This window comes from Epinephelus fuscoguttatus, linkage group LG22 (assembly GCF_011397635.1).
Source record: "Epinephelus fuscoguttatus linkage group LG22, E.fuscoguttatus.final_Chr_v1".
In the NCBI taxonomy this organism is placed as follows: Eukaryota; Metazoa; Chordata; class Actinopteri; order Perciformes; family Serranidae; genus Epinephelus; species Epinephelus fuscoguttatus.
In genome coordinates, this window is record NC_064773.1 from 27,203,580 (window position 1) to 27,228,960 (window position 25,381).

General features: G+C 42.4%; 1 protein-coding gene across 2 annotated transcripts in view; it reads left to right on the forward strand.

Annotated features, from left to right (window-relative positions):
• The window catches only part of zgc:162331 (uncharacterized protein LOC793007 homolog), a 52,594-nt gene that overhangs the window by 22,739 nt on the left and 4,474 nt on the right, over positions 1 to 25,381 (forward strand). For both annotated transcript variants that reach the window (XM_049566663.1, XM_049566665.1), the window contains exons 3-4: positions 19,051 to 19,242; positions 19,340 to 19,493. In XM_049566663.1, coding sequence (XP_049422620.1) covers positions 19,051 to 19,242; positions 19,340 to 19,493 — 346 coding nt within the window. The remainder of the gene's footprint in view (positions 1 to 19,050; positions 19,243 to 19,339; positions 19,494 to 25,381) is intronic.

Sequence of the window (25,381 nt, forward strand, 5' to 3'; positions counted from 1 at the left end):
TTAGTGCAAACCTTAGTTCAGACCTTGGTTCGGACTTTCAGGTGTGAAAAGGCCCTAAACCTCGCCCTAACTCCCACTACAGACAGTGTGCTACAGGGACACACAAAAATACGCTTCAAAGACATCCCTCTTTGACCAATATAAAATTTTACTTAAAAACATGTTTTTGAAAGTTGCTGAAGTGCCTTGATTTTTTTCTCTCCTCCAACCCAGAGGAGACTTACTCACTCCAAAAACCTCCATCTGTTTTTTCTTTTTTTAGACGCTATGAAAAAATATTCTCAAAACTAGAAGAAAAACTTGGACAAAGTTTGATGTGTTCAAGTAGACTTGTGTGCTCTAGTGTGTGTGTTTGCTGTAAGTACCTTGAAATGTTTGCGCACGCATGTGCAGATGTACTTATTCAGTTGTGTTTTGATTATAGTAGATCCATGTGTGTGTACTTGTAAACAAATTTGCAGTTTGATGTGTGCACGAATGTGTGTGTTCTCATGTATATCTCTAAGAGTGAGAACATTTAAAAGTGGGGACAACTTGTGTACTTTTCACCTCTTCAATGGGTTGTGTTAGGGTTTAAGTATTGGGAATGTGTTATTATGTACTGTAATATGTCAGTATGTCTGTACAAGTATCAGAGTACACACTTGAGTGTTCCTACATGTGTGCATTTACGTCTGAGTTGCTTTGGGAGTGCTTGTCAGGAAATACAGAGGAGTGACAAGAAAATATGCACCTGTGTGTGTGTGTGTGTGTGTGTGTGTGTGTGTGCGCGCGCGTGTGTGCGTGTGCGTGTGAGTGAGGTGGCAGGTGATGCCGTTAAAGACAGTTCGTTATGTCCAGGCTGGAGCTGCTGAGCCTGAAGAGAAAGCTGCAGCGCCGCTCGCATGACTTCACCTCCACTGGAGCATGAGCTGCCTTTCTCTTCTCCTCCGCTCGCTCTGTCCATTTCCTCTCTCTTTCCTTCCCTCCTCTCTTTCTATTTGTCTCTCTCTCTCTTCCCTGTTTATTTTCTCTCACCTCTGCCTCATCTGTCTCCCTTTTTCTACTAATTGCTCCATCTCCCTCTGTCACTTTGCCTTTCTCCCACTTCTTGTTTTTCTCTTATTTTTTTCTTTTCTCTGAGTGTTGGCCACTTCTTCTTTAATTTCCTTCCACTGTGTCTCTTTCTCTCTCTCTTTCCTTTTCTGATGTTTATTCTTATGTCCCTCGCCCACCCCTTCTCACTCACAGAGCCCATATCCTCACGTGTATGCATAAATAGCCTACAGCAGATGAGAAAATGCAAACGTCACGTGCCTAATACACACGTAACACACACACGCACGCACACATATACACACATTGGAAATGGACGCACTCGGCCCAAACGACACCAATCTTCTTAAAGGTTTAGAGAATAAACAACACAGTTGCTCATTTCATAACAGCAGCTCTGTGTCTGACAGAGCAGGAATAAGCACTTTATACTTTAATAACACACACACACGCACGCACACACACGCAGGTGACCAGCTGGACTGCTACATCATACCACATGCATGAATTACGCCAGACCAGAGCTTTTAGTTTCCAAAAATCTAAATCCTGGAGGTGTGATTAATATCAGCGTTCCCAAAACCAAAGTGTGTGTGTGTGTGTGTGTGTGTGTGTGTGTGTGTGTGTGTGTGTGTGTGTGTGTGTATGACAGTATAAACTGCTTATTCCGGCTAGCATTAACAGATAAAAGCAGCGCTTCTCATGTTGTTTACTTTTTCCCACCATATTTTTAAGCCTATTTGACTCTTTCCTTCAGGTCTGGATTACGGCGGAAATACTGCGTTTGTGTTTGGACATTTTAGCCATTTTAGTTTCAGCCTTTTGAGAATAAAACCAGCCTCAGTTGTCATTTACAGGACAAAAATAAATCCAGTTAAATATAGAACTTTTTGTACGTGGAAAGCCTTTGGATACAGATAAAGCAGCCAAATGAAGACAGATGTAGACGTGACTTTCCAGGAAGAGTTGACGTTATCACAGTGGCTACCAAACTTTTTCTTTCCAGATGTAACACCACAGACCTATCTGATGAACTCAAGTATACCTTCATCAACACCACCCATATCCCAAATGTGCTAATTTGAACTGATTTTAATAAGATGTGAAAGAAAAGAGGGAAACTTTGCCAATTCTCAACCAGCCTTGTAGAGCAACAAAGTGTGTAAAAGAACTGTGGTAAACTTCCCTCCATCTTACCAGTGCCCAGATCTCCTTGTTCATTTCCTGGCTCAAAATTGTTCTCCAATTTTTGCTGGCTCTGGGTACAGAAAATGCAGAAGTACAGAATGTACTTCTGCATTTTCAAATGCCACCACGGACACAAAGATTATAGAAATGGATAGAGACAGAGAGATCTGCCCCTCTCTCACTCTCAAACTCAGATGACACTACTATCAACCTGAAGATTCAGTAACTGTATTTCCTATTTTTTGCCTGAAATGTCTTCCAAAACATATTTTAGTGTACTGTTTGGCTGTAATTTGAACAGCATTTGAAGACAATGTTTACTGCTCCAATGTGGTGCAGTGCATTTGGTTGTAGGTTTTCTACCTCTTGACCAAAAGCGAATGCCACAGCCCATTTTCTCCCTTTTCTCTGTAAGGTTAGCATCATTTTGACACCATTGACTATAATAAAGTGGATCTTGTTACAATCTTTTGTACATACAGAGCTGTCTGTGTTTAGGTTGGTTTGGTTAAGTGTGCATGCATATGTCTGTGCAGAAGTTAGACATTTAAACCACTTTACCATTACTTTTAGCTATTTCAACCATTTATGCACTACCCTTTAGCTTACTATTTCAACTTTTTGTCTTTGTGAATATGTTTATATTTATGTTTATGTTTTACATTCTTTATGTGTCATTTTGTTAGTATTTTGTTGTGATAACGCTGTGGGAACATGTGGTTAGGTTTAGGCACAAAAACCACGTAGTTAAGGCTGGGAAAAGATGATGTTTTGGCTTAAAATACCTGCTTTGGTCCCTACAAATACTATTAGAAATGTCCCAATATGTGAATAAATACCCACTTTTGTTGGTGTCGAACAGTGGTCTACTGCTTGGCAGTAGTCTTGATAGGTGTCAAGCCATCCACTAACCCCTCCTCCTGATGAGAAACTGTACTTGTAATCTAAACTATGTCATTTTAGAAATGTTGATATGATTTGTATGAAACATACAAATGTAACACATCTGTGGTTTGCAGAAAAATATGATGCCAACATTTTATTCTGGTGACTGGGCTGAACTAAACATATATATATATATATATATATATATATATATATATATATATATATATATATATAAAAAAGTACATGTATATTCATTACTTTCGCTCTCTATTTCAACCAATTAATCTAATTAATATAATAATCAATGAGTTTGAGCTAATTGTTAAGTTAATGTACATGCTGAGGTACAGCTGACTCAATATGTGGACAAATATTTATTAATCTAACTGTACTTTATAGTTTTCTAAATGAGTTTAGCCTGACCACAATCTCACCACATACACCCCGTGAGCAGAAGTACCCCTGAGGTTGGGTATCACTGTCATAGTGATACTGTCCACCATGTAGCCTGAGCACATGTAAATGTAGACTGCAGATACTGCACTGAATGTTTAAAACCTTAAGAGGCTTACATCTGTTGTTGTCCTTAAATCAGTCCCTGTCTATGTTTCTGTATTTATTCATTGCAGTTTACAAAGCTTGTTTAAAGCTGTATCACAGGGAGGTCAGAGGTCATCTGGGACTAGTCGAGACTCAGTGTCTGCAGAGAAGACACAAAATGAAATTCTCCTCCGTGCATAGACCTGCTTACTGAGTTTACCGTTTTAAAAATCGATAAAACTGGTGAAGCAGGCGTGTGATGGTTTAGCACACAGAGCCTTGGAGCGCTGGATCAAACCAGAGCTTTCAGACTCCATCAATACAAGCCGTGACTCATTATGCAGCTCATCCAGGAATCCTCACTGCTGCCCGTTCCTGGAAGTAAATTGAACAGAGTTGTGCTATTGATTAACTCGTCCTCAGGTGCTCCTCCTTTTCCATCAGATTGCATTTACAAACTTGTAACCTTTAAGGTTTAAATCTGTGTTTCTTTTCCTCTGTTTTTCCTCACCTTTGTGGAATGTAAAGAATATTTTAACAGCTTCTGAATCTCCAATTCAGTTTGATGTCAAAGCAAATGTATTATTTTGTTTCATCTGTGTTGCTCGTCTTACAAATGGATATGATTACTTGTTCTGATCTCAGATCAATAGAGTACATCTCACTCTTCTTACAGTATCCAACAGCTTTCATGCAGTATTTAATACAGTATATAGCATTTCATACATAACTTACATTATACACAATGTTCACTGCAGTAAAAGTAAGATTTACAGTATACAGTATGCGAACGTTTACTTACTGTATTAGCACAAAAAAGTACAGCTGAGGCTGATGGGAGTGTCATAGGTTTTGCAGGAATTGGTCATTGAAAAAAAAAAATTTTGATCTCATGGGGCTGAAATATAACGCCAACACAGAAGTGCTAAAAACTGCAGTTCCTCTAATGGCCACTTGAGGCTGGCTCCAGAAGCGAGTCAGTCCCCACAGACCCCCATGTTAAAATGTTCAACTATAGAGCAGAAATAATCATGTTTACAACCTGAAACAAAAGCGTTTTTTTTTTTTTGTCTGTTTAGCTAATCACTTTCATAACTTTTCAGGGCATGAATTTTTATAACTCACCCATTTACATCTTATTAAGGCTTAAAGTTTTGCATGATTAAGGGTGGGGCCACTTGAGTGACAAGTTGTCAGCGAGGCGTCACCACAGTCTGTGAGTCAGATCCACCCCTCTCTCTTCCACAGCTCCAACCTCTCATCCAAATATGGTTACTTCTGGCTGAAAAAATCCAAATGCCGAACTCACGGCTCTAAAATTAGAGTTTACTAACCAATTATGGCGCTAGTCACCAAAATTATCACAATTCATCCTGAAGGGCAGGCCGATTGCTTGGTCTCCAGTATTGTTGTTTGCAGCGTCCGGCCTGACACCGCACTTCTTTGAGTCAAGATTATTGTCCAGAGTATGTATATGTGTCACTTGTTCACAACATTTCATGGCCTCAGTGAAGTCAAAGCCCAGCTATTTCTCGGAACAAAATTATTCCTTTTATTTTAGTCCATCTGATGCATGAAATGTTTGAGTTTGCTACAGTGTAACATCTGCATCTCTCTTTCTTCATTTGTCATTGAATGTACTGTACTGTAAGCAACAGAGAGCGAGCTGTACCCAGCGTGCTGCTCAGAGGTGTAGGAGTCAATAGGAGTCCCCTTTCAATGCACAGTGTATGCATAACTCAGTACAAGTGAGTATGTCCCATAGATCTCAAGAGCTTGCACTCAACATTGCACTTCCTTGGGTCTTCAATAATACACCCGCCAAGTGTGAATTCGATTGAATGAACAGTTGCGGAGAAAATCAAAGGACAGACATACAGATAGATGGTGCTGAATGTGGGCAGAACCTGATGTGACAGACATGGAAGATTGGCTTGCTCACTAATGAAAGCTGTATTGCTAATAAATACCATGAGATATGACTTTATTGGTACATTTTATATTTTCTTATGGTGTGTGCCTGTCTTCTGACTCACTGCCACCCAGGCAGCATCTCTCATGTGGGGCATGGCCAATATCATACACTGTTCTTCCATACATACTTCTGTGCTCTTGCTTGAGGCTGCTACTTCACAAACTTCCAAAGTCGAATGCCCCAAGATGCGAAGATGTGCATTTGCTTTTACTGGAATGTTTTACTGCCTCTCTGGTCACATTGAATGGAGGTGAACAAGAGGCAAAAATTTGCTGGCGTTAATTTCCCTCATGTGTGGCTACAGTATACCCTAAAGCAGGGTAAGAATGAAAATGGCAATAGTTAGTTTTGAAAGGGTATTAATGAGCATCATTGTTGGAAAAATGTGTAGCTGTGTGCAGCTTTTTGCAGTATTTTAGTTCACTTTAAGTCAAAGTTAGGAACTACCCTGAGACTACCTGCTCGCAGAAAGAGTTGGCAATACGAGTGAAGCCGCAGGGGTGCAGTTGGTGTCCAATTCGATCTCCAGTTTAGGTCCTGCCAGGATGCTGATGAGCAGCGGTTATTTCAGCCTTAGAAAAGTCGTAAGCCTTTACATTAACACGGTAACACAACCTATTAACCTGGACAGAGTGTGTGAGAGTTAATGTTAGTGTTAATCCCTAAATACGGCCTATATCAGTTACTTAGCAGGTAGTCTGCCTCTTAATCTGGTCCAGCAGGAGTTTATGGTGAATCCTTACTGTCCATAGTATTTTTTTTTTCTCTGTAATGAGATTTAGTCTCTCATTTTTTGTCCAAAAACACTTACTATACAGACTTCATGCATAGTTTTCTTAGACAGTGTCTTAGTGTATGGGGGGAAATGAGTCCCCCACTACTGTTTTCTTATATTGCTTCCAAAATGAAGCACTAAAGGAGAAAACAAGTGCAATGGTGTGCAACCAAGGAGTCAGCTACCACAACCAAATTACTGTGGTTCCAAGTGGCTAAATATTCTTAAAGAATCCAGCTCCTTGGACAAAAACAAATACCAATGTTCAGTTTTAGATACAGCACCTACCTCATGATGAGAATAAGCTGCTTATTCTTCCCTCTGAGTCTCTTTGGATAAGATTGTCAGCCAAAAGCCTAAAATGTAAATGTGAAATGTTACAATGCCTTTAATCTGATTAACTGACAGGCAAAGCCAATTACCTTTGTCTATTCCAGTCTATTTCTAGTGCAAGAAATCCTGTTAATGACACGCCAACACCCAGGAATACAGATACTCACTGGTGGCAGAGTCCAGTGTATTTTGAAGCCAATTACTTCTATCCATTTGATGTTTTTGCTTTTTTTTAATCAGGAGTGCATTGGAAGCCATGCTAGCAATCTGCTTCACTCACATATCTCACATTAGCTCTGCAAACTTTAACATATGCAACATCTAGATTTCTGCAAACAAGCATCACCCACAAGATGAATTTCTGCATGGACACATAGTCTACATGCAAGGGCACACACCCATACACACATGCAGTGCCAGGGGTATTTCTGTCAGCGACACACACTATCGTCACTCCTGAGCTCTACAGGCTTGGCGAGCTTCAGACAAAGAGTTCCTTCTGTCTCCAGCCTGTCAATCCAATATGGTTGCTGGCAGTGACTCAATTTCATTATTGCCTTCCCACGGCTTACAACTAGCACTGCTCGCTGAACAAAGTCACTGAGGGAGAGTCTGAAATTAGCCTCCTCTCTGCCCTGATGGTTGAAGTTGGATGGGAAAACATGAAGGGCTGGCAGAATGAAAGTGAAGAGGCAGTGAAGACAAACACACCTCATCGACACTGTTTTTTGATAAAGACTATCACGTCACACTTCAAGCTATGCTTATCAACGAAAGCATTAGTTCAGCATTTTGGGAAATACACTTATTTTCGTCATTGCTTTGTACTGCTTTCACATCCATAAATTAGAAATGTAGCTGGAGCCAGCAACTGGTTAGCTTAGCTTGGTACAAAGACTGGAAACAGGGGTAAACAATGAGCTCTGCTCCATCCAAGGGCAACAAAATCTGCCTACCAGCACAATGTAATGTGCCAGGTAACCAGTAGAAACTCCACAAAGTTACTGAAATAGAAGAAATAGTCTGGCACAGCACAAGATCCCTGTAAAAAGGCAGAATTTTGATTTTATACTTCAACTTTGTATGGATTTCACTAACAATTAGTTAGCTTTACAGCTGCTGGCAGATTTTGCTACCTTTGGACAGAACCAGGCTAACTGTTTTCCTGTTTCCAGCCATGGCTTAGTCAAGCTAAGCTGACCAACTGCTGAATTTGGAACGTATCTATTGCCCTTTTTCCACCAATGTGGAACCAATTCCATTCACAGAACCAGAGCTAATGTGGTGGAAAGGTGGCATATGATCCAAAGGTTTTCTGCACATGGCTCTCAACATGGAGGTGACGAGTCATAGGCTAGCAGCTAATGGTGATAACTCCATAATCAGCACTAACATCAGCAACAGTGCTGACAGCGCTAACAGTGTAAACTGGGGCAAACTGGAGAATGGGCGCTATGCTTCTGTCGTCCTGATAACAGTAGCTGCCTTTTAAGTACAGTGAAAAGCGGCAGCAATAAGCTAGCTAGTGGGATACACACACAGGGACTCATATGCACTAACATTCACGTGCGGTGAACCCTCTACCACATCAAAGAACACAGAAGCTCGGATTACAACACAACCACAGGTAGTGTGACTTCATTCTCACCTCAGGACACCATTACTCCACTATATTCTAACATTACAAATATTGGTTTGCTACTATATCTATAGGCTGGATATTGTATAGAGCTCCATTAAAGGGAAATTTCGGTTTATTTCAACCTGTCTCCTATCGTCCTAAATTTGTTTCAAGTGACTAGTGACATAAAAATAATAGTTAGCATGTTAGCCGTTAGCCTAGATACAGCCAATAGCGTCAGAGCCGTTAAAACGTAAGTGAACGGGCATACTTCAAGTGCAAAGTTAGTCCACTAAACAAGCTTTTTTCCCACAAAGACCGCCTCATATCGTTAGGATAAATGTCAGAGAACATAATAGAAAACAACATGTAAATGTGTTGTCTTACCTTACCGGTGTGGTGCCATGTTTGTTTACCATTTAGCTCTGCTTTCCAAAGCACAGCCGAAATATCGCGAGAACAAGCAGCGATTTCATACCGTGCCTGAAATATTGCGAGCTCTAGATAAAGCCCAGCTGGATACTACTCCTGGTGGAGGTGTCTCGTCCTCGGTTACATCTACACCTTGAAAATAAGTCTGCAACCGGTCCCATTTCTTGCAACAGAGGCATTCCTCTTCTGTGGGCATCGGGGCACAGCATTCACAGGTACACCACCCATCTCCAGAGCTACGCAGCCTTGCAGCAGCCATTCCTCCTCTCTCGTCCTCTACCTGTTGCACCTCTCTCTCTCTCTCCTCCTCCGTTCTTCAATTTCACGAAGCTCTTCGTCAGTGTATTCTGGCTCAAATAAATAAGGGCGGCCATCAAACTCTGCAAAATCAAAATCCTCCTCCACAAAGTCGTAGTCTGGCAAAAAGTCAGCCATTATTCTATAAATCTTTCATAAAATAAATGAATGAACTTTTCAGGCTACTGTCCGGTTCTGCCTTCCAGCTGTTTCTGCTTGTTCTCGCGCGATTTCAGGCACGGTATGAGATCGCTGCTTGTTCTCGCGATGTTTCGGCCGCACTTTGGAAAGCAGAGCTAAATGGTAAACAAACATGGCAGCACACCGGTAAGGTAAAACAACACGTTTACATGTCGTTTTCTATATGTTCTCTGACATTGATCCTGACGATATGAGGTGGTCTTTGTGGAAAAAAAAGCTTGTTTAGTGGACTAACTTTGCACTTGAAGGTTGCCCGTTCACTTACGTTTTAACGGGTCTGACGCTACTATGCGCCCCGGCTGTATCTAGGCTAACGGCTAACATGCTAACTATTATTTTTATGTCACTAGTCACTTCAAACAAATTTAGGACGATAGCAGACAGGTTGAAATAAACTGAAATTTCCCTTTAACATAATCACAAGATGGACTGGAAGAAAAACTAGCACCAGTGCTCATTCCAGTAAATTTAATTCAACTCACTTTTTAAAATATGAACATCTCAAAAGCTAACAGAAATCCCCATTAGATGTGCTGTCATTTCTGGTTTTCTTTTGTGATGGAAGTATTAATTTATCTTTTAAGTTTATTCATTTCCAGCACCCTACTGTGTGTACTTTTGATTTCATTTCCTACATTTTCAGAATGTCAAGATGAGTTTTACTTGACTTATTCTATTTGAAACAAAGTGACAGTCACTGCTGCTGAACACGCAAGAAAAGAAAGTGAAATTTAAGATCTCTTGTCTCTTTGTCATGTAACTTTGATGAAAGCTTTCATCTTATGGTTTGGGCTTTTTTTTGCCTGTGCAAAAAAATTCATTTTTTGTTTGCTTAGAGCCCACTGAACCAGGCTCAGCCAAGTCTGTTCTCTACATGAGGGTTTCGAGACCAGTGTTACTTCCCTCTGGCATGTCAGCAATGTCTGTAGTTCAGAATCAGCCCTACTGTCCGTGCTCTGTTTCACTTGAGAGATTATCCACAATCAGATCCAGCCAAAGCTGCTGGTTAAAGGAGAACTTCCATTACCTTTCAGCTTTTACCTCTGCTTTCTGCAAGTCGACTGGAAAAAAACCCTGAAAAATGTGACCATACAAAAATCCCTTATCACGTTGTTTCACTCTACTTGCGTTAGGAGCTCATTCGACACAAGCACTAATGCATGGCTGAGGCAAACATGCATGTCTTTATGTGTTTGCATAGGAACACACACACAGTACTCAAGCAGAGCAAGAGCCGGGGGGATTAGGTAATCAGTTGTGATACCACGCATCGGTGAGGTGCCACAGAAATAGATACACTGATGGAGAGGACAGAGAGAGCAGGATGTTCGTTTGAGGTCAGATCACATAAAGCTGGAGCAGCTGGAGCAAAGGGACCAAAAAACACTCAAGAAGGGGAGGAATCAGACAGCAACACGAGGGTGAACGAGATGAAGCTATTCAGCCAAGGATGCCATCTTTCATTAACTTCAACTCAGACTTTTAGCGTCTGGTGAAGTCTGACTCAGATGAAATTTATTTTTAACCATTATTTATCCAGGGAAAACTGACTAAGCATTGAGGAGGGGAGAGTGTTTCCTCAGTTTGTTTAGCTAACGTCTAATATCCAGCTGCAGGACTTGTTTGTATACTGCTTCCACCCTCCATCTCTGAGTGTACTTTGTCTCCTTTGAAAGACATGAGGGTTTAACAGGTAGGGAGTCTGACAAAAAAGTGCAATTAAGTTGCATTATGGGAAGTATAGGATCAAGTGTGATCCAGTGGCGCTTGATTCATATGAGGGGTAGTAGTCAGGATATCTATGCAGAGGTTTGGACCATTCTTTCTTCTGACTTTGAGAGTGCAATACTAAGACCTTGTTCACATGTACATAGGTATATTTGAAAACAGCATCAGAAACCACGTTTTCAGTGTTGATGTGAAGACAGGAAAAACAGATCAGGTGTCGCAGATGCTGCAACATTTCATGCAATGGCGGACGTGGCTAAAATAGTGCTGGCTCTAATTTTGCAGGACTTTTTACATGTTTAAATATAAATGTAAAGTTACACTTCCACTATATTGCGGAATAGAGGCATCAGGATACAGTGGTTACTGCTCCAGATAGCCTTCCAGTGATAGGGTTTCAGTTTCAATTCAGGTTTTTGATTGGCCGGCATCTTCTTCTTCTTTGCGTGGCTTTAAGGTTATATCTGCACCTGCTGGAAGTCAGGCCTTGTTGGATTTTTTTCTGCTGATTCAGCATGTTGAATTGGTGTTGGAGACAGCGGAACCCATTGGTGAATGAGATAACTCTGACTGGCAGTTCAACTGAGTGGATGAGAAGAGAAACTAAAGTGAGGAAAGTAAACAAACAGCTAAAAGAGGGAGTGAGATCAAAACAAACTTACATTATGTAAGATAATTTTTTCTAGCCATGAAGCTTTTTAGCAGGAAGGGTTCATAAATGTTTGCATTATTTTTCTCAAGCTCACAGTAACTATCATTTGTCCTTTCAACATCGGGTTGAGCTTTTAATGTGCTAACTGGCTAACAGGCACCTTAAATCCATCCTATCGCTCTTCCTGTTTCCCTTTTTGAACAACAAATACAGACTTCTGCCGCCTGCTGGTATGGAGAGTTACTCTCGTTCATGCAGGTGCAGAACATTCATGCTAGTTAGTGGTTGGCTGTAGTCTGCTGTGTGTTCAGTGACACTTTCTGGCCGAGACACAGGTGACGTGAGGCGACATAGCAGTCAATCTTCGTTGCCACAAGATCTTTGGTGTTGGTTTGGTGTGTCTGGGCCTTAAATCAGTGGCACATTAGTTAAAGGGATATTTCCCTGCGACACACTTCACTGAATTGTTTGATTAATGATGTCATGATCAGTTTACAGGGTAAGGTTTTAAATTTGGCCATTCATGAAGCCGAAAAGTGAGTGCATGTCTTTGTCATTGTACAGAACATCTGTCTTCGTACATGTGAGCCTGCCATGGGTGGATCCATGGGTGCATCTAGAGAGTGTGTGTTTTTCCGTTCACTCGTTCTGTGCATATGAATGTGTATGTGTGTGTTTGAATCTTTAATGCAGAGAGCCTAATCTTTATTTAATCACAAACTATTCTGAGTTTGCTTCCCTGACAGAGACAAGCGGTGAGGGTTTTAGCAGAGTGGATGTTTGGTTGGCTGTGTTGCGTTGCCAGGTTTGGGGGGGTTCAGAAGTATATTAGTGCCCTGCTGGCAGCTGAACATTTTGATTGGCAACCTGCAGTTTCCACGATGACAGAAAAGCTTTCTGAATGGGACCAAACCAACATGAAAGGGCAAACAGAGCACAGAGTCAACACACATGCACACACAGAACTAACGTAGCCTCACTCTGGACATCAGCACAGATTTCAGACACATACACACATGAATTCTTTTCAGAGCTGATGTCAGTCACTCAGACACACACACTCACACACACAGAACTTTACTTGCAGCCAAACTAAAGTGACAGAAAATCAACAACACACCAAAAGCAACACACATTTTCAATCTTTTCGGCATTAATTCCAGTTTTTATTGATGCTGGGCTCGACTGGGGGTGTTCTGTTTGTTCGCTCCACACTGCTGTCATTGTTCCTCTTCTCTGTTTACTATAGTGTGTCGACTGGCAGGGGAGGTGAGCGTTACTTCAGTGTCTCGGGGTTTGTTGGGATGGCAAAGAGCTTCCTCCTGCGGCGTGGCAACAGCCAGCTAAAAAACACCTCAGCTAGAATCTTAAAACACACACTGTCACGTAATATGTTCAATATTTTATCTGCTTTTACAGAGGTAAAGGCTTTTTCTGTGGCAGACAAGTGTGTGGCTGTTTGTGAAAGAGGAAGCTTAGGAGGTGCACCTGGTGTAAGTTTCAAGAACACATACTATGCATGTACAGTGCATATATTAGCTAATGTGCTAGTGGTGTTTTAACGGGAGCTTGTTTACAAGCTAATAGCTTGCTTGTTAGTTAGCTATACAGATATATAATAATGTAATATAAGCAATACATAACTTATATAGATGGTGAGAGAATTATTCCCTGACTTTGCAATTCCCCTTAGCTCTGCTGTGTTTTCAACATCTGTCTGTTCACTGTTGTGGTACTACAGCATGAAACTTTTACGTTTCAATTTCTGCTTTGTTTCAATATCATAATTCATCAATTTGTAGCCACAGCGCGGAGCTGTTTTCAGTGGAAAGGTTACAAAAAAGCCACATTTCAGTATACCTGTCCAGTACCAAACAGTGGGCAGCAAGGTTATCAGCTAACTGGTGAAGATAGTGGGGCATTTATCCACTAAAGAGCCAGATATTGGTTTCAGAGATTGGAGGAGACCAAAAACAGAGGTTAAATGAGAAACAGAGGTAAAATGAGAGTGAGTATTGAATTGACTGGACACCCAATATGGCCTCATGTTGCTTCATGTCTGCTAGCTATTTTAATAGACTAATAGGTAACTGCTTGCTAGCATGTTTGCTATGAAAACTTTAAAAGATAAATGATAATATGACAGTGTTCACAGCTTGTTCTGCTACAAGCTGCCAAGAACATACAATAATACTGCTTTAAAGGAGCTGTATGCAACATACAGAGCATTATTTCAGCAGCAAACAACAATTTGCCATGTTAAGATATAGTGAAATTACTCGTAATGGCGTTCTGAGCAGAGATTAAAGTCATGCTACTTCTGTATGTTGTCATCAAAGCTTCCCTGTTCTTTGTTATGGTAGCTTTTAGTGCATGTGATTCCCTGTGTGTATATCCCACTGGCTTGATGATCACTGCTGCTGTGCACCATGTTCCTACAGTGTTTACCACAGATTAGGTGTCCCAACCCACGGTGGCCGAACTGTGTCTTCAATAAAGTGTAGCTCTCCCCCTCCCCTCCCACTCTCCCAGGTTAACACTGTTAACTCTGTCAACACAGTTCACGCTGTTAGCACTATTAGCTGATAGCTGCCGGCTCACCTCCATGTTGAGAGCCGTGTGTAGGCAATCAGTGTTCTGACTCTGAGTCACAGATATGCTCTGAATGTTGCCTACAGCACTTTTAAATTTGAAGTCCAATCAGAAACCAGAAGCTAAGCTATAAAGCCCCATGAAGCCCCAATAAAAATGACACTGAAAGTTAATTTACCATACCACCACCTAATAATGAATATCCCCATCCCATGTGAACAGCAAATAGATAACTGTGTTGTTCTGTGCCATGTGTGAGTCTTTATAGTAGACCATTATAGACAGCTCCTGTTACTGAAATGAAGTCTGATAAACTCACCAGATAAATCTCAGCTGATAATTAAAACGACCTCATTTTAATTAAACAATATCATATCGCTTTCTTTCACATGCAAATTTCACTCCTTAGTATTCATTCCCCAGGAGATTTACATCTCTCCAACACAAATGACAGGGCTATATTTTTCTCAAACAGCAACAGTTTTGTTGCACGAAGACAGGAGCCTGACATCAGCAATCAGATAAATGTACACTACTCTATGTCAAATCCTTATTAAAACTCACTCAAACTTTTAATTGTCCACCTTTCTTTTTCACAGTGTTAGTCATGTCAATTGCTTCAAGTGTAACTGTGGTATGCTACAGCTACCAGGAGCAGAGGTACGGGGGATCTCATTGTACATGTTAAATGTTTAGAGAGCTATCAATCAAGGCCTTGACTTATAGAAAAAAAATGTTGGGCTTTGAAAGTTTTGAATGGAATCTTTTTGGAGCTATTGGTCACTGGAACAACTGAATCTACCAGTGCTTCAGTTTTTTAAACCCATTTGCCAAAAAAAGTGTTGTTTGTTCCTGCAAACTACTGATATGTTACAATTTTTGTTTTATATGTAGTGGATATGTTGAAACTTTACGCTTTAGACATAAAACCTGCTTGGTTAGGACCACTTGATTAGGTTGCTACAAACATGGCTTAGAATACCCTGAAACTCTTGTTAAAAAAAATACAGCGTCTATCACTACCAACACAGCTAAAAATGCCCCAAACTCTCATCAAAAATTCTCACTTAAGTCACTACAAGCCCAGCTAGAAATGTTCCAAACTCTCATTAAAAAAATCTCACTTTTGTCAATACAAACACAGCTAGTAATATGCTGAACTCTCATCAAAAAATCTCCCTTTTGTCACAATAAACACACCTAGAAATGCCCTGAACCGTTAATAAAAATACTGGCTTTTATCACTACACTACACAGCTAGAAATATCCTGAGCTCTCATAAAAAAAAAAAAAACCTCTTTTGTCACTACAAACACAGCTTGAAATGCCCTGAACTGTCAATAAAAAATATTCGCTTTTATCACTACAAACACAGCTAGAAACGCTCTGAACTCACATAAAAAATACCCGCGTCTGTCACTACAAACATGGCTGGAAATGCCCAGACCTGTAGTTAAAAATATAAACACTTTTGTTGGTCTCCAACAGTGGTCTTCTTCTGTCTGGTGCTTGGCAGCTCTCTCACCTATCTGTCAAGTCATTCACTATCCCCTCCTCCTCCTGATGAGAAAGTCAGCACATAAAGACATAATCTCAACTACGTCATACATGTGAAACATACAAATGTAGCATATCTGTGGTTTTCAGGAACAGAGCAAACATTTTATTCTACACACACACACACACACACACGCATACAATGCTACCATCAGTAAAATATATCTTAGGGGAAACAAAATGGCTTTCAGTTTCCCCTTTTATATCAGTCAGCTTGCCCTTGTTTCCCTGCACTGTACCCATTACGCACGTGTCTGCTGTGTGTGCCTTGATGTGTGTGAGTGTGTGTGTGTGTGTGTGTGTGTGTGTGTGTTAGGGAGGGAGGGGATGCTGTCATCTTCACACAGGATCACGGGATCCTCTCCCTCTCTGTCTCTACCGCTGCAGAAATCCTCCCATCTGTCGTTCCTAATCAGCAGAGAGCAGCTTGCATGTTCACAGGGTCTTATTGTGGGATGACATCTCTCTCTCTCTCTCTCTCCCTCCCCCTCCTGTGCTCTCTTTCTTTCTCTCACACATACACACACACATAGATTACACTAATACTGACACAGCAAAGCAAACTGCAGCATCACATGCCCTCCTGGCCGTTACTGTTTACAGTTTGTTACGCTGCTCCCCAGTGGCCAAAAAAAGAAATCTATTTCTTTAAATGCATCATTTTTAAAACTACAGTCCAATGTAGCATCATGTGAGTGAATGGTTTCATTTGTTTTGGTGAATATTTGCTTCTGTTAGTGATTCAAGGGATGATGCATCTTACCAAATCACAACATATATGTAGTTTTGGATAACTACTAATCATCTTGTTCTTTTTACTGTGATGTGCTTTTTCTATGCAATTTAATGTCTTACATACTGGCCATAACATGGTATGACTCAGTGGAGTGTTAAAAGCCAGAAATCTCAGCAGCTGGCCAAGTAATTGCTGAGTCATCAGCATTAATCAATAACCCTGTCAACCTGCTGCAGATATCATATGACCATTTTGTGCTACGGTGCAGAAATAACCCACACTTACTCTCCATTTGAGTAAGATCTTTCTGAAAAATGAGGGATGTGTTGTGTGACTAGTGACGCTGTGGGTTTACATGAGATTTCCTGCGAGTCTCAAAAATCCCTGCAGCACAATCTAACAATAGCTGCTGTATCACGAGACGACCTCTCAAAGGTATTGTAGCATAAGGAAGATAAAAATAGTACTTTCTGTCTCTCCATTTCTCTGTCTGTCTATCCAGTGAAAGTGCTAATCTCAGGCTCCCTGCATAGATAACAGACACAGAGGCCAAGCTGTGTCTGTGTTTGACAAGAGAGTGCAGAAAAAAGTGACAAGAAAGGAAAAACAAAAAAGGAAAGTGTGGTATAAAGAGAGTAGAAAGAGTCAAACAAGGACAAAGGAGAGGGGCAGTCAGAAAAAGCTATTGAGACAGAGTTCAAATCTGAAACAAATAACATATCCGCATACAACAGTTCATATAATATTTAATTAATTAGCACCCATTTTCACATTACATACTTAACATTAAGCTATGTAGGCTAGGTTTAGGAAAGTAAAATTACGTAGGTTAAGTTCAGGAGAGTGAAGTTATGTATGTTAGGTTTAGGAAAGTGAAGTTACGTAGGTTAAGTTTAGGAAAGTAAAGTTGGGTAGGTTGGATATAGGGAAGTAAAGTCACGTAGGTTAGGTTTCTGAAAGTGAAGTTAGGTAGATTAGATTTAGGGAAATTACATAGGTGAAGTTTAGGAAAAGAAACAAGGTGATGACATACCTAAAATAACTCAAAGTTTACCAGGTTTCAGACACTGCTGTCCTGGGGGAAGGTTCTATATTTATTCAACACATCTACCACCATCTACAACCTACATTCTTTCTGTACATTCACACCAGAAGCTTCCAAAGAGGCAAAGTCTGTCGTGGACGCCCAAGAAGAACGACTGTCAAAAATATTTGTGGCAGCTTTGGTTGCTCTAATAGCTCATCATGTGCATCGTTGAACGTTCGATCGTGTTTGTCAATTTAAAGGAGCCGCAAAGCGGACTACTGGCTTGAAAGCAGCGTAGTTGCCGTTGTCCAGTCAAAAAGATCGTAGTTGGCCAACAGATTGTTATGTTTGGTCAATGAAAACAGAAAACGTATGTCATCCCATTCAAACCAAGCAAAGAAGACTTGCATGCTATGTCGCAATATTAGCCTGCAATTCTTTCCTCTATTACTAACATTACACACTTTAAAACTCAGACCAACCAACTACTTCCGCGACACGGTCCCAAGCCTCATTCTTCTTATTTTGGTCTCTGTAACTGAACAGTGACACATTATACAGGACTGAGTGGGCGCGAACGCAAGTTATCAACTTGTCGATATCCATTGTTGGAACAAGTGTGCTGTAGGAACCAAAGTTACATGGCTTGTTCTCTGGGAACTGCTTCATTGAAGCACATCAGCATTCTGATTGGTTGCTGCCGAACTGTGTCAGAGCTCATTACCATAAAGTTGAACAAGTTTTAACCCCCCTCCAGAGCTGCTCCGGTCGCTTTGGTCGCCCAAGACACGCGGCTGATGACCAGGTCGCCCAAGTCACCGGGCTCTCAGTGAAAATTAATGACTTCCGCCGCCTTGGAAGCTCTATGCACTGTTGGTGTGAACATACAGTTATGTGAACTCTTGCTCTTTCTACTACTCCTGTCAGCACATTGGTCATGTGATCACAGCCCTTCTGATTACATAGGTTATATTATACAAATTACTGGCTCATGATTATGTGGTACGTATATGTACAAACAGTGTAGTGAGAACAGCCTGGTAAAAAAAAAAAACTTTTGCTACAAACATTGTAAGTGTCTCATTATCAAAGAAAGGCCATAATCCACCAATGGTCTACAATTATACATGGTCCAGGATATGACTAATATACAATGAAGCAAGAGGATGTGCAGTTTTTTTACCTATGGAGAGAGATTTTTGCTATTTCCGAAGTGATAGAATTCAAATAACTCCACTAATGTTGAGCCCACTTAAAAAACTCACAGCGGATTGCAAGTAAGCACCTACTCTCTGTAGTTAGAAGAATACTCATGTCTGTATGCTAAATATGAAGCTATATCAGAAACATTTTACAAGGACGGATTAGCTCTTATGAGTCAAAACCACTGTTCTTTCTGACCTTCAGCTCTAAATCACAAAGTGCTTTGTTGATTTATGAAGTGACCGTCTGTTTCATCCCCTCTCCTCTCAGGTCTATCCTGTATCCCTGTCCTGCCACCACGCCGGGGTTCCTTCTATGTGGAGAGCGGCACAGGCGTGTCGATTGGTAGCGTGTTGGCCTTCTGGTGCAGAGAAGGATACCAGCTGGTCGGCAGTGACAAAATCTACTGCAATGTCAGGAACGGCAAACCGCAGTGGAGCAACTACTTGCCCGTCTGTGAAGGTGAGCGATTCATTTGGCTACTAATACACACTTGACAGTCATTTTCTTGGGATCTGCTGATTCAATAAATCTTTTAAAATGTAATTCATTCCCACAGCGATCCCCAGACCTGAGGACCGTGGTCTGAGAGTGGCTGTGTTGGCTTCAGTGGTGAGTGGCATCGTCATCCTGGCCATGTCCCTGTCCTTCCTTATCTGCTGCCTGCAGGAACGATCCAGTCGGGACCGAGCCAAGAAAGAGGGACGAAGCAGGTAGGACTGACGAAAGAAGTAAATATTTTTCTCAAATACCATCAGATATCGGTCTGATGAGCCTCTGGAGGCAACAGTCAATATTTTGGGAATTTCAATGTAGCCAAGATATCAGAACATCAGGGTCAAAACTACTTCTTTGGTGTGCCGGCCATTGTTTACAGAGCAATTAGCAATTTGAGACGTGTTACAACCCAGCTCTCAGGGGCAAGGGAAGCAACACAAAAACCCAGATGTTAAAAAGGTAAGGCAGTTTATTGCAACTCAAATGAAGGAAGTCTGGTTAACAAAGAACTGAGAACAAACCAAGGAAGAGGGCCGGTGGGTGCTGTTTAACTCAAAAAACAAATATAACAAAAGGAGGACTCACTCAGAGTTTAATCTACAATCTGTCTAATCAAAAATAAAAGGGAAAACAAACTCTGACTGTCTAATGCAGCTTTTAAAACAAACAACAACAAAACAGAACCCCTGCACCTAGTGTGTCTATATAGGTAATTGTCTAAGTGTGGATGGAAATGTTTGGAATCAGTCAAAAGGGTAGCAATTTCTAACAACCTGGCCACACTTCAAAAGTTCACAAAAATCTACAAAAGCTCATGACAAGCTACAAATGCTATCACAGGGCTAACCAACACAACACGAACTTATCAGGCAAAGAGGCAAGCTGCCACCAACAGTCAGCTGCCCAGACTGACAGACTGGCAGGGCACTTATAGATGATGGTCTTGATTGAATGGCTGGGATTGGTCCACTGCACCTGTGCCGCACCAATCAGGGACCCAGGTGTGCTGCCGATTGGTCGGTCAGAAGCAGCAGAGGCCGCACCAATCAGAACAGAGGAGGTGGAGCTTCTGAGTCCAGTGGAGGTGCAGGCAGCTCGGCACACAGAGGGAAAAATTAGTGTTGCATACACACACACACACACACACACACACACACACACACACAATGAAGGTGGAAAGAGTGGCGGCCGTAACACTCCCCCCCTTAAGACTAAACCCGCAGGTTTAAAGTCAAATCCTAAAGTTTAACTTTCCCTATACTTACATTGCACAATTTGGCATCAACATCAACAACTACATGGGTCACTATACTTACAGTCTGGACAACGCATCAGCCAACACATTCTCGGACCCCTTTTTGTGGTGGATCTGTAAGTTGTAGTCCTGCACGATCAGGGCCCACCGCATGAGCCGCTGGTTGTGGTTGTACATACGGGATAGAAAAGTGAGAGGGTTATGATCAGTAAACACTGACACTGGCAAAGAACTGGACCCGAGATAAACTTCAAAATGCTGGAGTGCCCACAACAAAGCAAGGGTTTCTTGTTCAGTGGTGGAGTAGTTAACCTGGTGCTTGCTGAACTTATGAGAGAAGTAAGATACGGGATGATCTATCCCATCCGCATCTTCTTGGAGCAGCACAGCGCCGGCCCCAACTGCGCTGGCATCAACTTCTAATTTGAAAGGACGAGAGAGGTTGGGCGCGGCGAGCACAGGGGAATGGCAGAGGAGTGATTTTACACTTTCAAAGGCATGTTGGCACTCTGTCGACCACACAAAGTTGACTTTTGGGCTGAGCAGGTTTGTCAACGGACAGACCACGGTGGAGATGTTGCGACAAAAGCACCAATAATAACCAGCCATACCTAGAAACCAACGCAGGGCTCTCCTTGTGGAGGGCACGGGGAACTCTGAAATGGCGGAAACCTTGGCTTCCACAGGGCCCGCCTGACCCTGTCCCACCTGCCTCCCTAAGTATGTGACGGTAGCTTTTCCGAATTCACATCTGGCCAAATTGATGGTGAGTGACGCACTTGAGAGGCGAGCGAACACCTGCTCCAAAATCTGAATGTGCTCCTCCCAAGTGGTGGTATACACAATCAGATCATCCAAATATGCATTACAATTTGACACGCCAGCCAGGACGGAATTGACAAGACGCTGAAATGTGGCTGGAGCGTTGCACATACCAAAGGCCATGACAGTATACTGCAGAAAGTAGTCGGGAGTTACAAAGGCAGAAATTAGAGACGCGCGCTTGGTCAGCAGCACCTGCCAATAGCCCTTGAGCAGATCTAACTTGCTCACAAATTTGGCCGTACCCATATTATCTACACAGTCCTCCATCCTTGGCAGGGTATAGGAGTCAGGGACAGTAACTGCATTTACTTTTCGGAAGTCTGTGATAAAGCGGGGTGAACCATCAGACTTCTCTTCAAGAAGGCACGGGGAACTCCAGGGGCTGGAGCTGTGTATGGCTAAACCGTGTTGAAGAAGGTACTCAGCCTCCTTTTTCATTAACTCATGTTTAGCAGGGTTGACACGATATGCATGTTGTTTGATGGGCCGAGCATCATGAACATCAATGTCGTGCTGAGTGACTGTGGTTTGGGAGGGAACATCACTGAAAAGACAAGGAAAACGATCAGTTAATGTAGCTATGTCAGATTGCTGCTTAGGTGACAGGTGGGATAACCGAGAGATGGTAACACTTTCAACATTTCAGAGTTTGACAAGCAAGCACTTTGATGTGAGGAATGCGTTGTCACATCATCGGGCTGGTCCTGGGACTCTGACACAATAAGTGCGCTGCTGCAAGGAATCACAGACAGCAATGCAGGTTCGGACGCTTTTGAACTGTTTTCGGGAGTCTCTCTGGAGTGGTACCGCTTCAACATATTTATGTGACACACACGGGTTTTGCGTTTTCTCTCGGGAGTACAAATAACATAGACTGTGTCGCTGAGACGCTCACAGATGTCATATGGACCAGAGAACTTGGCCGAGAGTGCGGAGCCAGGAACGGGCAGTAACGCCAAAACTTTGTCACCAACCTGAAACAGTCGGGGAACAGCAGAGCGGTCAAAACGACGCTTCATCACAGTTTGTGAGGAAGACAAAGACTCTTTTGCCAACGCGTGAGCATGGTGCAAACGCTCACGGAACTTACTGACGAAGTCCAACACATTTTTCTTGGAAGAGGAGGCAGATGACAGAAACTTTGCATGCATTGCTTTCAACGGACCACGGGGCGTGTGACCGAAGACTAGTGCAGCAGGACTGAAGCCGAGGGATTCCTGCACGGCTTCACGGGCCGCAAACACAACAAAAGAAATTCCTTCATCCCAACTCTCAGCAGTTTCCAGACAATACTTACGGAGCATCGACTTCAATGTCTGATGCCAGCGCTCTAACGCACCCTGAGACTCTGGATGGTAGGGACTGGAGACGGCATGCTGCACATTCAAAGTTGCTAACACCGGTTTGAACAAGTTGGATTTGAAATTTGTGCCCTGGTCTGTCTGGATTACATGAGGGAGACCGAATGTGGAAAAGAATCTGGTTAAGGCTTTAACAACAGAACTGGCAGTGATTTTACGCAGTGGAATGGCTTCAGGAAAATGAGTGGCGGCACACATGACGGTGAGTAGATACTGATTTCCACTCTTGGTTCTGGGTAGGGGTCCAACACAGTCCATAATAATGCGTTCAAACGGTTCTCCTATGGCAGGTATGGGATGCAAAGGAGCGGGAGGAATGGCTTGGTTTGGTTTTCCGGCAATTTGGCAGATGTGGCAGGAGCGGCAGTGCTTGGCTACATCAGATTTTAACCCAGGCCAGAAGAAATGTTTGAGGATGAGCTGATATGTTTTTGTAATGCCTAGATGTCCAGACCACTGACTTTCATGTGCTACAGATAACACATGCGATCGATACACGGAGGGCACAACTATCTGAAACACAGCACTCCAATCAGAATCAGAGGGGAGGGGACCATTTACGCACCAAAATGCCACTGTCTAGTAAATAAGCCACCTTCTCACCCTTAGCTTTGTCGGCACTCACCGCACTTGAGAAGCATTTGTGTAGCGTCGGATCAGTCCTCTGTGCAGCGTACAGGCGATCGTGAGACACCGGGAGAGACGAGCCATCAGGAGAGGTTGTTTCGAGGCTGACAGGATGCACCTGCTCAGCAGCACTTACACAAGGAGATTCGGCAGCGCTCTCTGCCTCGTTCTCGGACACAACCTCTCCTGAAAAGGCAGGCATCAGTACACTGTCAGAAAGAGAAACATCATCAGTTTTTCGAGCCTGTGCACGAGTGATCACACAAGCAGGAAACAGATCAAGAGGCGGTTGAATTTCTTCTGTTTGTGTGCACTGCGGGGTGTCCACTACTTCCAGCGCAGGAGTAACTTTGCCACCGGCTATGTCATTACCCATTAGAAATGTAATACCTCTAATTGGTAACGCGGGACAGACAGCAACGGGAAAGAATCCAGTTATCAATTTGGACTGAACATGTATGCGGTGTACAGGACGAGGAACATAACCCATCTCAATGCCGCGCAAAACAGTACCATAACCACAAGCAGACTTCTCAGAGAAAGGCAACGCTTCAGCATGGACTACAGACCGAGATCCACCAGTATCGCGCAGAATACGCACAGGGCACTGATCATCAGGCTCACCTGTCAGTGAAACTAATCCGTCAAAGATGAAGGGTTTGAAACAGGCATCAGGAGTTTCACTGTCAGAATCAGCACTGATGCGTGGCTCAGCTTTAATTAACCCAACACCTTTTGGCTGTGACTCGCTTGGGGAAAACTGCTGTTTGCGTTTTAGGGTCAGACAGTTGGAGATGAGATGTCCAGGCTTGTGACAGTAAAAACATTCCCTGTCCTCTTTCTTAGGACTGACTGTCTGGGGAGGGTTTTGTCGAGCTGGAGGCTGACAAGGCTTTTCATCAGAACCCTGTGAAAAAACATCAGCCAACACAGCAGCAGGGGAGAGATTTGCCACTTTTTGTTCATTAATATACACCACTATACGTTCTGGGAGGCACTTATTAAAGTCCTCCATTAAGACCAACTCCCTCAAAGAATCAAAATCATTAGCCTTACAAGCAGTACTCCATTTATCAAAAAGAATTCCCTTTTCCCTGGTGAACTCAACATAAGACTGGGTTGGGGCTTTTTTCTGATTCCTAAATTTTTGCCTGTAAGTTTCAGGAACCAGTTCGTAAGCACACAACTCCTCTAATTCATCCTCCTCACCTGAGGTCCCTTCAACACCACCATTACCAGGAGGATGACCCTCAAGTGGTCGGCTACCAGCCGCTTCACCCAGGATGCCATCCTCCATCACAGCTGACTCAGTCTGCACCGGCACTTTAATAAGCCCCAATTCCACTAACTTACCAACAACAAGAGCTTTAAGATCTCGTTTCAAAGCCTGTTTGGGATAAGCGAGACTGAAATGATTTGCTATTTGGGCCAAATCGTCCTTACGACAACAATTGATCAAACTGAGGGAGGGGGAAGCTAGGAAGCTGTCCAGATCAAACTGAGACATGACTTATTAGTAAGGTGCACCGTGGCACCCACTTCCAACAATCAATTAACCATTTAACCAACAACAATCCAATTAACCAAACAATCCAAAATTCAAGCTACTACAACCACAGTCTTTAGCTCCAGGAACGATTTAAATGAGCTCCCGGACGAGCCCCCACTTATGTTACAACCCAGCTCTCAGGGGCAAGGGAAGCAACACAAAAACCCAGATGTTAAAAAGGTAAGGCAGTTTATTGCAACTCAAATGAAGTCTGATTAACAAAGAACTGAGAACAAACCAAGGAAGAGGGCCGGTGGGTGCTGTTTAACTCAAAAAACAAATATAACAAAAGGAGGACTCACTCAGAGTTTAATCTACAATCTGTCTAATCAAAAATAAAAGGGAAAACAAACTCTGACTGTCTAATGCAGCTTTTAAAACAAACAACAACAAAACAGAACCCCTGCACCTAGTGTGTCTATATAGGTAATTGTCTAAGTGTGGATGGAAATGTTTGGAATCAGTCAAAAGGGTAGCAATTTCTAA